Genomic DNA, 12,612 nt, shown 5'->3' with positions numbered 1-12,612 from the left:
TTTGTGTGAGGGATGTGGGTGAGTGTGCTCAGGCCACAACATCAGAAGCAAGGTGAAGCACTGCCCCCGGGGGACCCCCACTGTAGACACATACCTCAAAACGCTGAGAACTGACTTTCTTCCCCTTCTTCATCCAGGTGATCCTGGGCTTGGGCTCGCCCTCTGCCTGGCACACGAAGGACGCCACCCCGCCTGAGATCCCCGTCTGATCGTCAGGGGACTTGATGAAGCTGGGCATGCCTGAAAGAGAGAGAGAGATAGAGAGAGAGAGAGAGAGAAAAAAGCAATGTCAGAGACAGCAAAGACAGATGAGCAGCTCTGGGCTGGTTACAGGGCTTTTACAATTCTCTATCAGGTGATGTTCATGCAGTAACTATGTGCAGTTAAAGACATTGGCACAAAACTGCCTGCAGCCAAACCTCGTAAAAATGCCTGCCAGTCAAAATGGTTCAGTTGAGTTCTCTGACTGTCTTCTGTTTTTTTTTACTATACTCAACAGCGCATGTGAGTCTCATCAATAGTGATGAACAGCCACATCTGAATCTTGAACATTCTCCTTCCTCGCCTGAATAAACGTGTGGAATAAACCCAACCCCAAGGCTTTGCCATTTAAGGCCAATGAATACCACTATCTCCAAGGAGGCATCAACTGTACGCAATTAAATGCGATGACACAGAGTCAAATTAAAGCTCCATAGCAACTCAAACAAAACCCCTCCAGAGGATAATAATAATTGAATATTCCACTCGTTAGAGCCACTGGAGGGTAACACAAGTATACTGTACAGCATATTCTGCCAGGATTCTTCACCTCTAGTTCCTGGCAACAGATTCATAATGCAAACCTTGGGGGGGGGGGGGGGTGTATGTCACTGTCTCTGTGTGGGAGGTCAGTGTATGTGGGGTGAGGGAGGGCAAGAGGGGTTAATACTACTTGAAGTATGGGTGCTATTGATGAGGGAGGCAGTGAGCCATAGTCTGTACACTAGATGCCCCTTTTCCTTGCTCTCGCCACCAGAGATCTCCTTGTGAGTTTTTCCTAAATAGTGCATCTTTGAGATAGAGACAACTTGAGCTTTCTGCTTCTGTGCTGTACTGTAATGATGTAATGGCTGCCTTGCTCTGTATACTCTGATGCCATGAGCAGGCTGCCACCTGTCTCTTCTTCCTGAGGTGGTTTAGCGGTCTGTGGTTGTTCTCCACACAATATCCCATAAGGTACACTGGGCCACCCAGCTACACTCACTCACAGTCAGTGGAGGCTTGTGGAGGTAGAAATCTTCCATTCCATGCATTACAATGAGCCCATCCTCTGATTTCTACCTCCACCGGCCACCACATATACCACACCTTCAAGAATAGATGTTCTAGACATTTGTATTTAAATTGTGATGAGTGAGTAAATACAGCCAAATGTAGCTTGCGAAAAATTGGGGATAAAGCAGCCAGCTCTGTCCCTGACACAAGACTTTGTGCAGTTTGATTTGTTGAATTTTTGTAATTCTGACAGCTGTTCATCCCTCATACTGAGCTCCAGTGATGAACTATCCTTAGCCGACTATTAACACAGTACAGTGCACACATACTCACTAGTCTATCTATGCACCATGTCCATGGACAACAGCATGTGGTTCCACTGGGGAAAAGAGGTTGACTCAGTTCCCCTCATATGAACCAAGCCTGAAAACAAACAAGTCAACAGCACTGTCTCTGAGGAGAGCAACAGACTGAGGGACAGAAACCCCTGAGACTGTTGCTAACTTCAATTCCTACAGTATGTCTGTCCTCAAATAAAACAACTGCAGTCCACGGGGGTACAAATCAATATTCTGCTGGCACAGTGTCACAACAACACTAAAATGGCTGACTCGGAGTGGTGCTGTGCTGGGTAGATAGATGAGTGGGTGAGATGCTGCAAGGATGGGAGTGGGCTGTTTTCAGGAGGACAACATTGCCTTTTACAAGACCATGACCGAGAGAAAGGTTGAGCAGGAGGGTCACAGTGATGTTGGTTCTCTATCTGAGGGACACGGATGAGAGGGGTTGAGTTCACACCATTATTTAGCTATTTATTTCCCATGGTCGCAGTTGCCTGACCCTGGGAGTATGACATTCTAAATGTAAAGCAGCCCCACGCTTCACATGACTGACAGCTGTGAATTTTCTCTCAGCCACATTCATACGTGACCCTATGACTGCTGAATCTCTTTTTTGTTGAGAGCTGGAATAAGAACATTTGACCTCACATATATATTCTTAAAGGTCAGGCTCTTTGACTAAAAGAAGAACAAAAATGGCAAACATTTTGAAATTAAACAAATGTGTCACACAGAAAATATTTCATGCTATAGCGTCAGTTGAATTCGTTTTGCGAGGATTGCGAGCTTTCAATACATGTCGAGAGCAAGGGGTCACCAAAGGAATAAACACTTAATTCCATGATCATCATTTAATCATGAATAGATTAAATTGGAACACGCTCCACCTTCTCGGTAAGAGGCCACTAATGGATATACTGTAACATCTTGGGGGTATATTGCTGAATCCAGATCAAGTTTCTATAAAATTGAATTCAATTTTAACCTTGGCTTAACTTTCTGCAGGTGGTGCCCAGTACAGGGCAAATACTGTATGTCAGTGCCATTGAATCAAATCCTTTTCAACTCCCTTTCCAGTAACCAAGCTAGTAGCTACACACAAACATACTGCCACAATCCCTCCTTCAGTTTATCAATGAGACAGAAGTCAAGAGATAATCTGAATCACTGAAAGATAACACATCAATAACAACAACATTAATGGACCAACACAGAGCTGCCCAAATGACTGCCTGACAGACTGCTGAGATCTTTGTTCCAGAGTTGACAATGCCATTAACCTTCGAACCCTGGGCTGTAAACAGACAGTAGCCCAGACCTGCTCTTCACTGGAGCCTGGAGGTAGACAGACTGCAGTTTGGCATACACTGCATCGAGCAAACCTGTTATTGGTCTCTAAGATCAGGTACCATCGACTATGGCAGGGCCAGCTATAAAAGCAAATGAGCCGAGGAAACATTGTGTTTAGTACTCCCCGTGGACGCATCCTAGGACATTATGCAGAATGGGGTCTAGTCTAGCCTCACTCAGCAGTGGAAGCTTTCCCACAGTAGTGTAGTGTTCTCTCCATGGCAAAGGCTCACACACACACCTGTCTCTCACCTCACTATGCACACACACAGACACACACACACACACACGCACACACACACACACACACACACACACACACACACACTGCTGCAATCGTGCCCAGTGGGTCGGGTGTGATAGCAGCATCCCTCCAGGACCACAGTCAGCATGCAATCCATCAGCAGAACAGCAACTCGTTTATGCTGGACGGCTGCTCCTTGAAGTCCTTCTGAGACTTCTTCCACTGTGTTTTATCTAATCTGGTGTATTTGCTCAGAATCCCATGCATATCCTAATGCTTAATGCCTGAGCAGTTCCACAGGCAGAGGAAATTCTGAGCTGAGCGTATCTTTGCATAATGTAATCTGGAGGAGACGGGGAGGAGAGAATGAACTGGAGGTGATACGCACATGCACACACACACATGCACACACATACACACACATGCACAACACACACACACACACACACACACACACACACACACACACACACACACACACACAAACACACAAACACACACACACACACACACACACACACACACACAGAATATTTTCAGCTAGTGGGGAATCTGCCACTAGATTTAGACAATCTCACCATAACAAAATCGACTTAAACTTTAGATGACATGCCTAGCTAACAAAGGGAAAGATACTTTGATAGTGGCAGTGAGGAGAGAGACAGATTAGATTCCAGGGGCAGCTGGGAGTTTGAGTGAAGCTGTAAGGCTCTCCTAACATCTGGAGCCATTAGCTCTAACACAGCCTGTGAGCTGCCTGCTGCTCGCCACCAGAAAAGACCCCAGCACCAAAAATAACACAGCACCTCCAGAGATCAGCGCCTCTCTCGCTCTGCTGAACAGAGAACACACACACTCCCCATTACACTGTGTTTACAAAGAACTCCAATAATGCGGGACGGACCGGACAGCAACAGAGAAATGGACTTACCGACCCATCCTCTGTCGGTGGAAGACTATTAAGAGGCAATTTGGAGCAAGAAATCAATAAATGCATTGGAGTACTACCAGTTTGTTCTCATTAATAATGGATTGGCTACTTACATTCATTTAGGCTCTTAATATATATTTGTAGAGTAAGATGGGAGGTGATCGCAGTGAGGCATTCCATTGTTGTGTTTTGCACCATAAGCAGCTTAAGCAGCTTACCATAAGCATAAGATATACTGTACATTCAGTTCAATGTGATTCTCACTTCCAATTCATTTGTTTAGATAACTTTAATATTGTTTGGTAGTTGATGTTTGGAGGAAAGCTACTTCATTAATCCCCTATTTCTGCACAGATGTGAATGCAATTCATTCTGTATGCTGAGATGAACATTTGAGGGAGCCATGTCCATTCAAACAGCATGTTCCTTAAATAGAAAAGCACGTTACTTTTTTGAACAATTGATAATAGCTTTAGTACAGATATGCTAAAAAGTATTTGTTTTAAAGTTTGATTCAAATAAAACATCAAATTCTACATTTTAAATTAGCACTAGCCTATATGTTGTAGAGCTCTAGTTATACAACACCAAAACACAAACCACTTACCTCAGTACCCTTTCATCTAAAATCCCCCAGCTAGTGAATAATTGCTAGAATAAACTGTATTGGTTATGAGCTCATTCCTTCATGGGTGGTTAAGCTGCAAAGAGCAGTGTGTTTTCTTCATTCAATTACTCCCATAACTGATGGCATCATAAACAGGGGACAATGCTCTTCAGCAGACTCTGCAAACTTTAGTTACACAACTCGACACACGGCACCATGTCTACTCCACAGAATGGTAGCAATTCAAAGTCAGGTCCCTCTGTAAATAGCACCTGACACAGCAGATGTAAATGTCTGTAATGAAGGAGAAGCCTTTCCACTGTGATACAGCGGCTGTTTGAGTTCTGTTACAAATTAAAATGCTTAGCTTCACCCTGGTGGTTGCTAAATTGGAGGTGGATGGGGTCAGTTCTTCTCATCCAATATAAAGGACTGTATGGCTGAGGGAAAAGTGGCATATACATGCAATCCATTATTATCAAATGTTCCTAGGGGAAAATATAAAAACAGGCAGAGAAGTGGAGCAACTTCTGGGTGGGATTTATTCTTTGGCATCGAGTAGAAAAGCGTTGTCTTTTTTCCTTGCTCTAGTCTTGAACTCAAAGTTACATCAAACACTCTCAAGGACACAATGAGTGGGCTGGGCTCCTTGTGTGCGGCAGAAACACAGTAGGGTAGATTGTGTGGACTAGCCAGTGCTGCACACTGCTCTATTTCAGAGCTGGGTGAATTATTCAGCAGAGATAAAGACTACGTGAAATTACCTTACCTTTCTTCCCCATTGTGAAGTGCGTTAAAGTAATAGTCCTCTCCAAACAGGCTGCAGAATGGCAGGATAGTGCACACATTATCACTGGGGTTTCCAATTCCCAGGCCATTCACAGCGACTCCTCTCTACATTCCACCATGAATAGATACAACCTTATTCATGTTGCTGGGTGGCAAATTCATATTCATTGTGAAATGCAGGTGTGGGTGACTGCAGTGATTGTTGGGTAAATGGGTGGCAGAAAAGTTTGGGCAAACAGGAAAGTCTTGACAGCGATAGTCAAATGTTATTACAGGAAATACTATCAAGTGTGTGGTTTATTATCTCATCAAAAGGAACTTGTGTCATAAGCCTCTGATGATATGCCATTGTCATTGTGCACCATTATTTTTGTGGATATGAATCATAATGCACAGTTTAAGATTACCTATAATTGCACTCAAAAAAGAGAAGGTATAGGCAATCATAGCAGGATTATTATAATACTAACCACCGGTAGAACAATGGACATTCATTCAGTCAAGCTCGGAAAATGAAATGGGAACGTTTCAATACATTTTTTGACGTAACACAGGTACAAATGGGTAATTCACACACGGTATACAGCACCAGGGGTGATTTCTATAGGTGCTTGAGAAGCCAGAAAATGACTGCACAGTGATGGTAAACTCAAAAGTGACACAAAATACACACGAAAGATTGCCTTCATGGGTGCTTAGTGATGGCACCTACAGTACTTTGTATATTTATCTGTCTAAACTAGGCTTTCTGTTTGCACTAGGCTGTGATCTGAGTTATCAACGATAGGGACACTACCTCTCTCGCCTGGAACTGAGCCTTTTAACCCTTCAACCCTTCAGAAATGCTGCATGAACAGAACTACTGTTAAGTGAAATAGTATGCTAGACAGTTAGAAATGGCCTCTGGCTTGACAGAGCAGGCCATTAAGGGCTTGTTTGGGCTGACAGGTTTCCGAATAGATTACAGAACTACACATACTTATTGATCTATTGATCAACGTTTACTTTGCACTGTGTGTGTGTGTGTGTGTGTGTCTGTGTGTGTGTGTGTGTGTGTGTGTGTGTGTGTGTGTGTGTGTGTGTGTGTGTGTGTGTGTGTGTGTGTGTTTGTGTGTGTGATGAGTTGAGGTGAGGTGAGGTGAGGAAAATAATGTCTGTTCAGCTACACTGGCCGCTCGTCATTCTTCCCAGGTCACGACACCTAAAACCTTTTGGTTTACAACCTGTCGTTTCCCGTCTTATTCTCATTCGCCACCACATGCTTGTCCGACAGGCCTTTTTTCTCATTTGGGCTCAAGTAACCAGAATTTAATAGTGTCTAGGCAGACGGCCAGATAGTCAAATGTTGTGTGAGGTGGAGGAGAGCTGTGTTAGAAGGGCAATTCACAATGACAAATCACAAAAGTTTCCAAAAAAGTATCTCCTCTGTTGAGAAAGTCTCATTAGGCAGTGGCGCTCGGCAAGAGCAGCCATGCAAATCACTGTCTGATCAGTCAAAGTGACATGTAAACAATCCAGCTCCCCGCTCCAGGCCAATACAGGTAGGATCCCCTCAATACATTCTACTAAATGTCAGATAAAAAAGAATATTCTCTGCTTCAGCCTCACAACATTCAATATGACACCAAGGAAGAGAACAAGTCTACTTCTTTTAAAGGATTAATTTAATACCCAGACAGGCTCCCATATAAAAAGGGAATCCACTTAGATGTGCAAAGGGCAATATTGTTCACCGCCAGTGGGGAAAAAAACACCAACCATCAATATAAATATATAAAGAGAAATGCCTACATTATACTGTGGCAGCTACACTAGCGGCTAAGTGTAGCCCATACCTCATCTGAAAAGAGGCCATCCATAATACCACCAACATTAAGGGCAATGAATAAAATGAGGAAACTGTTAAATTGGATTCTTTGTAAACTGTTAAAACACTTGTATAATAGTACTACAATGACAGTGAATGTAAATCTTTCATATAATGAGAAAACATATGACTTGCTGTGTACTGGATGTAAAAGCTGTTTGACTAGTTTCTTCATGTTCTAACATCCTGTATAAGTAAATCTGTCATTAATAATTGACAGATCGATATACACACAGTGTGTGTGTGTGTGTGTGTGTGTGTGTGTGTGTGTGTGTGTGTGTGTGTGTGTGCGTGTGTGTGTGTGTGTGTGTGTGTGTGTGCGTGTGTCGTTTGCGTGTGTGTGTGTGTAATACTTATGTGAGCAGAGAAATTGTGCAGGGAGAAGGGGAGTGAGTGATGTGCTAAAGGGAAGAATAGAGAGAGAGGCAAACCTTGCTCATTTAGTTTCACAGCACAAACCCCTTGCCTTCTAATACTTTAAACCTGCCAGTTCCCCAGTGTTACTCACTGAAGTGCTTGACAGCATAAATTGTCAGGCATGTACCTCAGTAACTCCCCTCAGCTCTGGGGTTGCGGGACCGAGGGCCGGAAGGAGGATGATACATACATGACCGCGGGGAGGGAGTCAAGGAGAGACTGGGGAGCAGCTGTCTACAGAGAGTGGCGTGATGCGTTTCCATATGCAGCTCAGCTCCCTCTGATTGGTGCCTCAGCAACAACACTGTGGGAGGGAGCTGGGCCATGCGTCACCACTCCTCTAGGCAGTAGAGTACTGGCTGTTCAGTTAGTGGGTATGGGCCTATGGATTTAAGGATTATCAGAGGTGATACACTCTCCAATTAGTTATTTACTCTGGCTCTGGCTCTTGACTGCCCTGGCACTATGAGTCTGTGTTTGTCTTCGAGGCAAAGAGAGCAGCCTTGCTTTGTTGGTTTGAAAGATGAACAACTATAAACAAACACACACACACACACACACGCAAGCACACACACACGCACGCACGCACGCACGCACGCACGCACGCACGCACGCACGCACGCACGCACGCACGCACGCAGTGTTGCAGTGAGCTAAACATTGCATTTAGAGTAAGCACCTTATCCATCACTCCTTGATGAAACACTGGATGCAGCAAAGTATCAGTCAGTGTGTGAGAAATTCAATAATCGAAACCTCCATTCGGAAAGGCTGGATGCAAAAGGCAACACCAGCGGTCATGTTTGTTCTTATAAATAATACATTGTTCTACTCTGCTCCCTATTCGCGGCCCTCAAATTTGCCTTCCCACACAAGTCTGGTAAGAAGTACCACACAGTGACTTGAATGGCGAAGGGAGGAGGACAAAGAAAAAAAAAATCTATTTTGCAGATCATCATGCGAACGGGACCCAGGAGAGCTGCAAGCACAAAGACTTCACACAATTTGTCTGCCTTGTGGCGCGGAAGAGTTCTAGGAGAGCTGGGGTGGAGAAATCCACAAATATTCACACGTTAGGGACTGACTCTAACAATGTCTAGGGGGTTGCAGTACTACAGAATAGAACATTCCACTCCCCTCTCTCCCCTAGCCTCAGAGCTGAGGACCAGGCAAGAAACCTGCTTTAATATTTGCACTGTCTAAGTTCAGTCAGACAGGGACATTATCACTGAGAGAGAAGCCCTACTACAACCTGCGGGTTTAGATCAATCACACTGATGCTGACACTGGATCAGGTGAGTACCAGTATGTACCAGTATGTTTACAGAAGTAAACATTTCCAGAATATTAGAATAAAAACAGAAACAAAATGTTTACAAAATGTTCCCCGCAGTGTTCCCTGGACGCTTTTGCAGCACAGATCCACATTGATGGCAATTCTCAGCAAAAATGTTTGTATTTGATGAGAAGTAAAGGGGGAGCTTTTTCATTTTCTCATCCCTTGAGAAATCACAGATACAGTATACTGTAAGACACAAAACCCAGGGAACTATAAGGGATATGTTGTAATGCAAATACTATAGGCAGTCTTTAATGTACTGTATAGTACGTCTAGGGGCAGTGAAGTGAAAAAGAGATAGTGAGTGGTGGCCAGTGCCCCTGTGGAGCACATCCTCTAATGAGCAACACTGCCAGGCGAGTCCTACAGTTCCACATGAAGCCACAGGCTGAATGGGAAAGAAAACGTCATGCTAATCATAGCGTAAACATTTCGGAACAGCTGTCCATAAGTTGACCGTAAAATACAGTAGCAGTTACAGAATTATTCTCAAATAAATCTCAGTCACGATTCACATAAAGTGCATCAACCTACATTAGCCAGGTACTGGAATTCATATTACCATTAGCGTATGCTAGCTGGTTCAATGTGGTAGGTGTCATGCTGTACTGTATGGCAGCATATGAAACCAACCAGGTAAGAGTTGGTCCCTAAAAAGCCCCCATCATTCTTTTTTGGCATCCCTAGCTATTTTTAAGCCTCAGCTTCTCCCTGCATCGGCAGCTCCACTCCCTTAAGGCGCTCAACTCTTTTTTTGTGTCGACAACACATTTTTGGACTGCTTGATGTGCAACCACACTGAGAACCTAACATGGATCTGTCAACCTGACAACCATGCCCAGTAATTCTCCCTTCCCGTCTAGCCTACCATACTACGCCACCACCAGGAACTAATTTTACAGACTTATTAATTCCCTCCATTAAAAATCCCTTAAATTTGACATGAAGCATGTTGTGTTCATTAGACGGAGTACTGCCCCACCTCCGCCCCCCCAATCCCTCCCATCACATGGTGTTGAGTAATGTGAGCACTGTGTGCAGCACTAAAAGGTGGCTCTCACGGGAATACCCAAACAATATAATTGCATTACCCCGTCTGGTTCATGGGTTCAGCGTCTTGTAACTTGTTTATCCACCACTGACCTTCACTAATCTGAATAACTATCAAAGTGACTTGCATGTATAATTTCTTAGCTCATGCATTGCTGACCATGCAGTTGTCTACAGTAAATATAAGACATTCATTAGTTGCTGTTGCATGGTGTTATTATGCTGCTACCAAGGTAGTTAAAGAGAGGTGAAACTCCCTGCTAAATCACCCCAACGTTACACAGCCACTCATGTTTGTCTTGTCAACAGAGGAACACAGTTAACATTCTGAGCCAAACAATGCCTAAGTGCTCATAGTTTGAGGGGGAGGGTAGCCATGTCTATTCATGGCAAAAGGTACATTGTAGTGCATATCCTTTCAAAAAATTAATTAAAATCACCCCCTGAGTTTGATGCATTGTTGCACCATTCCATTTAAAAATACTGTACAGTGATGTATAAACTAAAAGGCTGGGGAGGTCTGGGCTACATGTTCTTTTGTATGTCTCCTTGTCAGGTACTTACACATTCTAAATGCAGTGTGAATGGGCAAGGTCCCTAAACAACAGTGCTGAGGAGGTTGTCTGACAGAGGAGCTGCGGTGGAACTGCTGGCATTCACACTCAGGACAAACACCATGAGGTATTGCATTCCACATAACACAAAGAGAACTGAAAGCCTGTGGAATGCGCTCCAGATGCCTTAATAAGTCAAACATATCTCTCATATATCAAAAGCAGAGAGAGTGAAACTGTAACAAGACTATGTTCTATACCAATGTGCGTAAACAGACACCAGACATATCAGAGACTGCTGAGTAAACAGAATGGAATGGATCATTAAGATTTGTTTGACTCGTGAGAGATAAAATACTAACAAACAGGCACTTAGTTCAAGCAGGGATTTGATTGATTTCATGTGTCATATCATGTTTCTTTAACTTCCTGACTTTACAAAGTCATATAAAACACTTAAAGGGGTTTGTGAAAAACCTCCCCTACTACTACTACAGACCAAATGTGTGGAGGAACAATAATGGAGATTTATAGTGGCTAGCTGAATAGTAGCTATATCTGCTTAATCTCTGGTGATACAGCACTGCACTCCTGTTTCAGTTGGATGTATTATTACTCACTGTCTGCGTGGGATGGCAGTGCCAGGCTGCCCAATAGCAGGAAAAGTGTGGCCCCCCTGGCGAGGGGAGATGCCCGTCTGTGACACTGCACCATGATCTGGGTGTTGGCACTCTCTCCTCTGTTCCCGACGGTCCCGCTCGATGGCAAAGAGCTCACGCAATCATAGTGACACCTGAGAGGGGAACAGGAGAGATACAGTAGTGTCAATATCACACACATCTAAACGCCAATCATTCAGTCAAACAAAACCCGACTGTACATTAGCATGATTAAACAAACACAAAAGCTCAACTAACAAACAAATCTGACCAGACTTAAATAGGACTAATGAGATGGGACCCTAGAGGGGCTCCCTGCTTAAACCAATACCAAAACCAATAAGACCTCAGGTGACCCCAGACACCCAGACATTCTCTGGAGACCATCACTGACTAAGGGAAAAACCTGAGCCAATACAACAACAAAAGAACACTCCCAAGACTATCATACCATTAGAGCTGAAACAGAGGCACGGAGCCCACGATGAAGATGGCTCTCAGACCTATCAACCAAAATTACTCACTGCCGGAGAGCCCCAGAGCAGCCGCCATGCAATTAATCAAACACCTCAGATACAGACATCTGCAGACTGACACATACTTTAACCAGGCCTGTGTGAGTATATGTGTGTGTGTGTGTGTGTGTGTGTGTGTGTGTGTGTGTGTGTGTGTGTGTGTGTGTGTGTGTGTGTGTGTGTGTGTGTTTGGGCCACAAGGATCTGTCCACATCGTGTTACCCTACTAATTAATGATCTATGCTATAATATGTTGAGCACCTGCCACTCACAAATTGGACCACAAATCGCAAAAGGCACCATTCTCATGAAAGCCATTTATGTAATTGTCCTCCCATTTGCTTCAGTAAAACAGAGCCAAACATTACTACAATACCAGCTGCATTGCCAATTCCACCATAGGTGAGTTGAGTCTCTGTTTGGAGCCAGAACATTTAACCCTTACAATTCCCTCTGAATTTTTCTTTGATGAACATATTGTATATGCAAACATAATACAAAGGATATTACAAAATCAAATTACATTCACTTTGTTACCTGAATTAGTCAAAAAGCTAATCTCCCTTGTCATTGCAAAACAATAAGCAAGCTTTACTTTAAACACCAAAACATTTTGGTTTTAGTTTTCCTCCTTTCTCCTTCCACAAATCCAGAGGTTACATGCCAGCCCCAGCCCCTCTAATGGTTCCATA

The 12,612-nt window shown here is 43.7% G+C and overlaps 1 protein-coding gene across 4 annotated transcripts in view; it reads right to left on the bottom strand.

Annotated features, from left to right (window-relative positions):
* The window catches only part of ptprfa (protein tyrosine phosphatase receptor type Fa), a 117,221-nt gene that overhangs the window by 90,472 nt on the left and 14,137 nt on the right, over positions 1-12,612 (bottom strand). For all 4 annotated transcript variants that reach the window (XM_083671685.1, XM_083671687.1, XM_083671686.1 and 1 more), the window contains exons 2-3: positions 11,367-11,539; positions 95-240 (exon numbers count right to left, since the gene is read on the bottom strand). In XM_083671685.1, the coding sequence (XP_083527811.1) occupies positions 95-240; positions 11,367-11,460 (240 nt within the window). In that variant the 5' untranslated portion in view covers positions 11,461-11,539. The remainder of the gene's footprint in view (positions 1-94; positions 241-11,366; positions 11,540-12,612) is intronic.

Source organism: Argentina silus, assembly GCF_951799395.1.
Source record: "Argentina silus genome assembly, chromosome: 6".
Taxonomy (NCBI): domain Eukaryota; kingdom Metazoa; phylum Chordata; class Actinopteri; order Argentiniformes; family Argentinidae; genus Argentina; species Argentina silus.
Note: the sequence above shows the minus strand (reverse complement) of the source record. Positions and strands in the feature narration are given on the sequence as shown.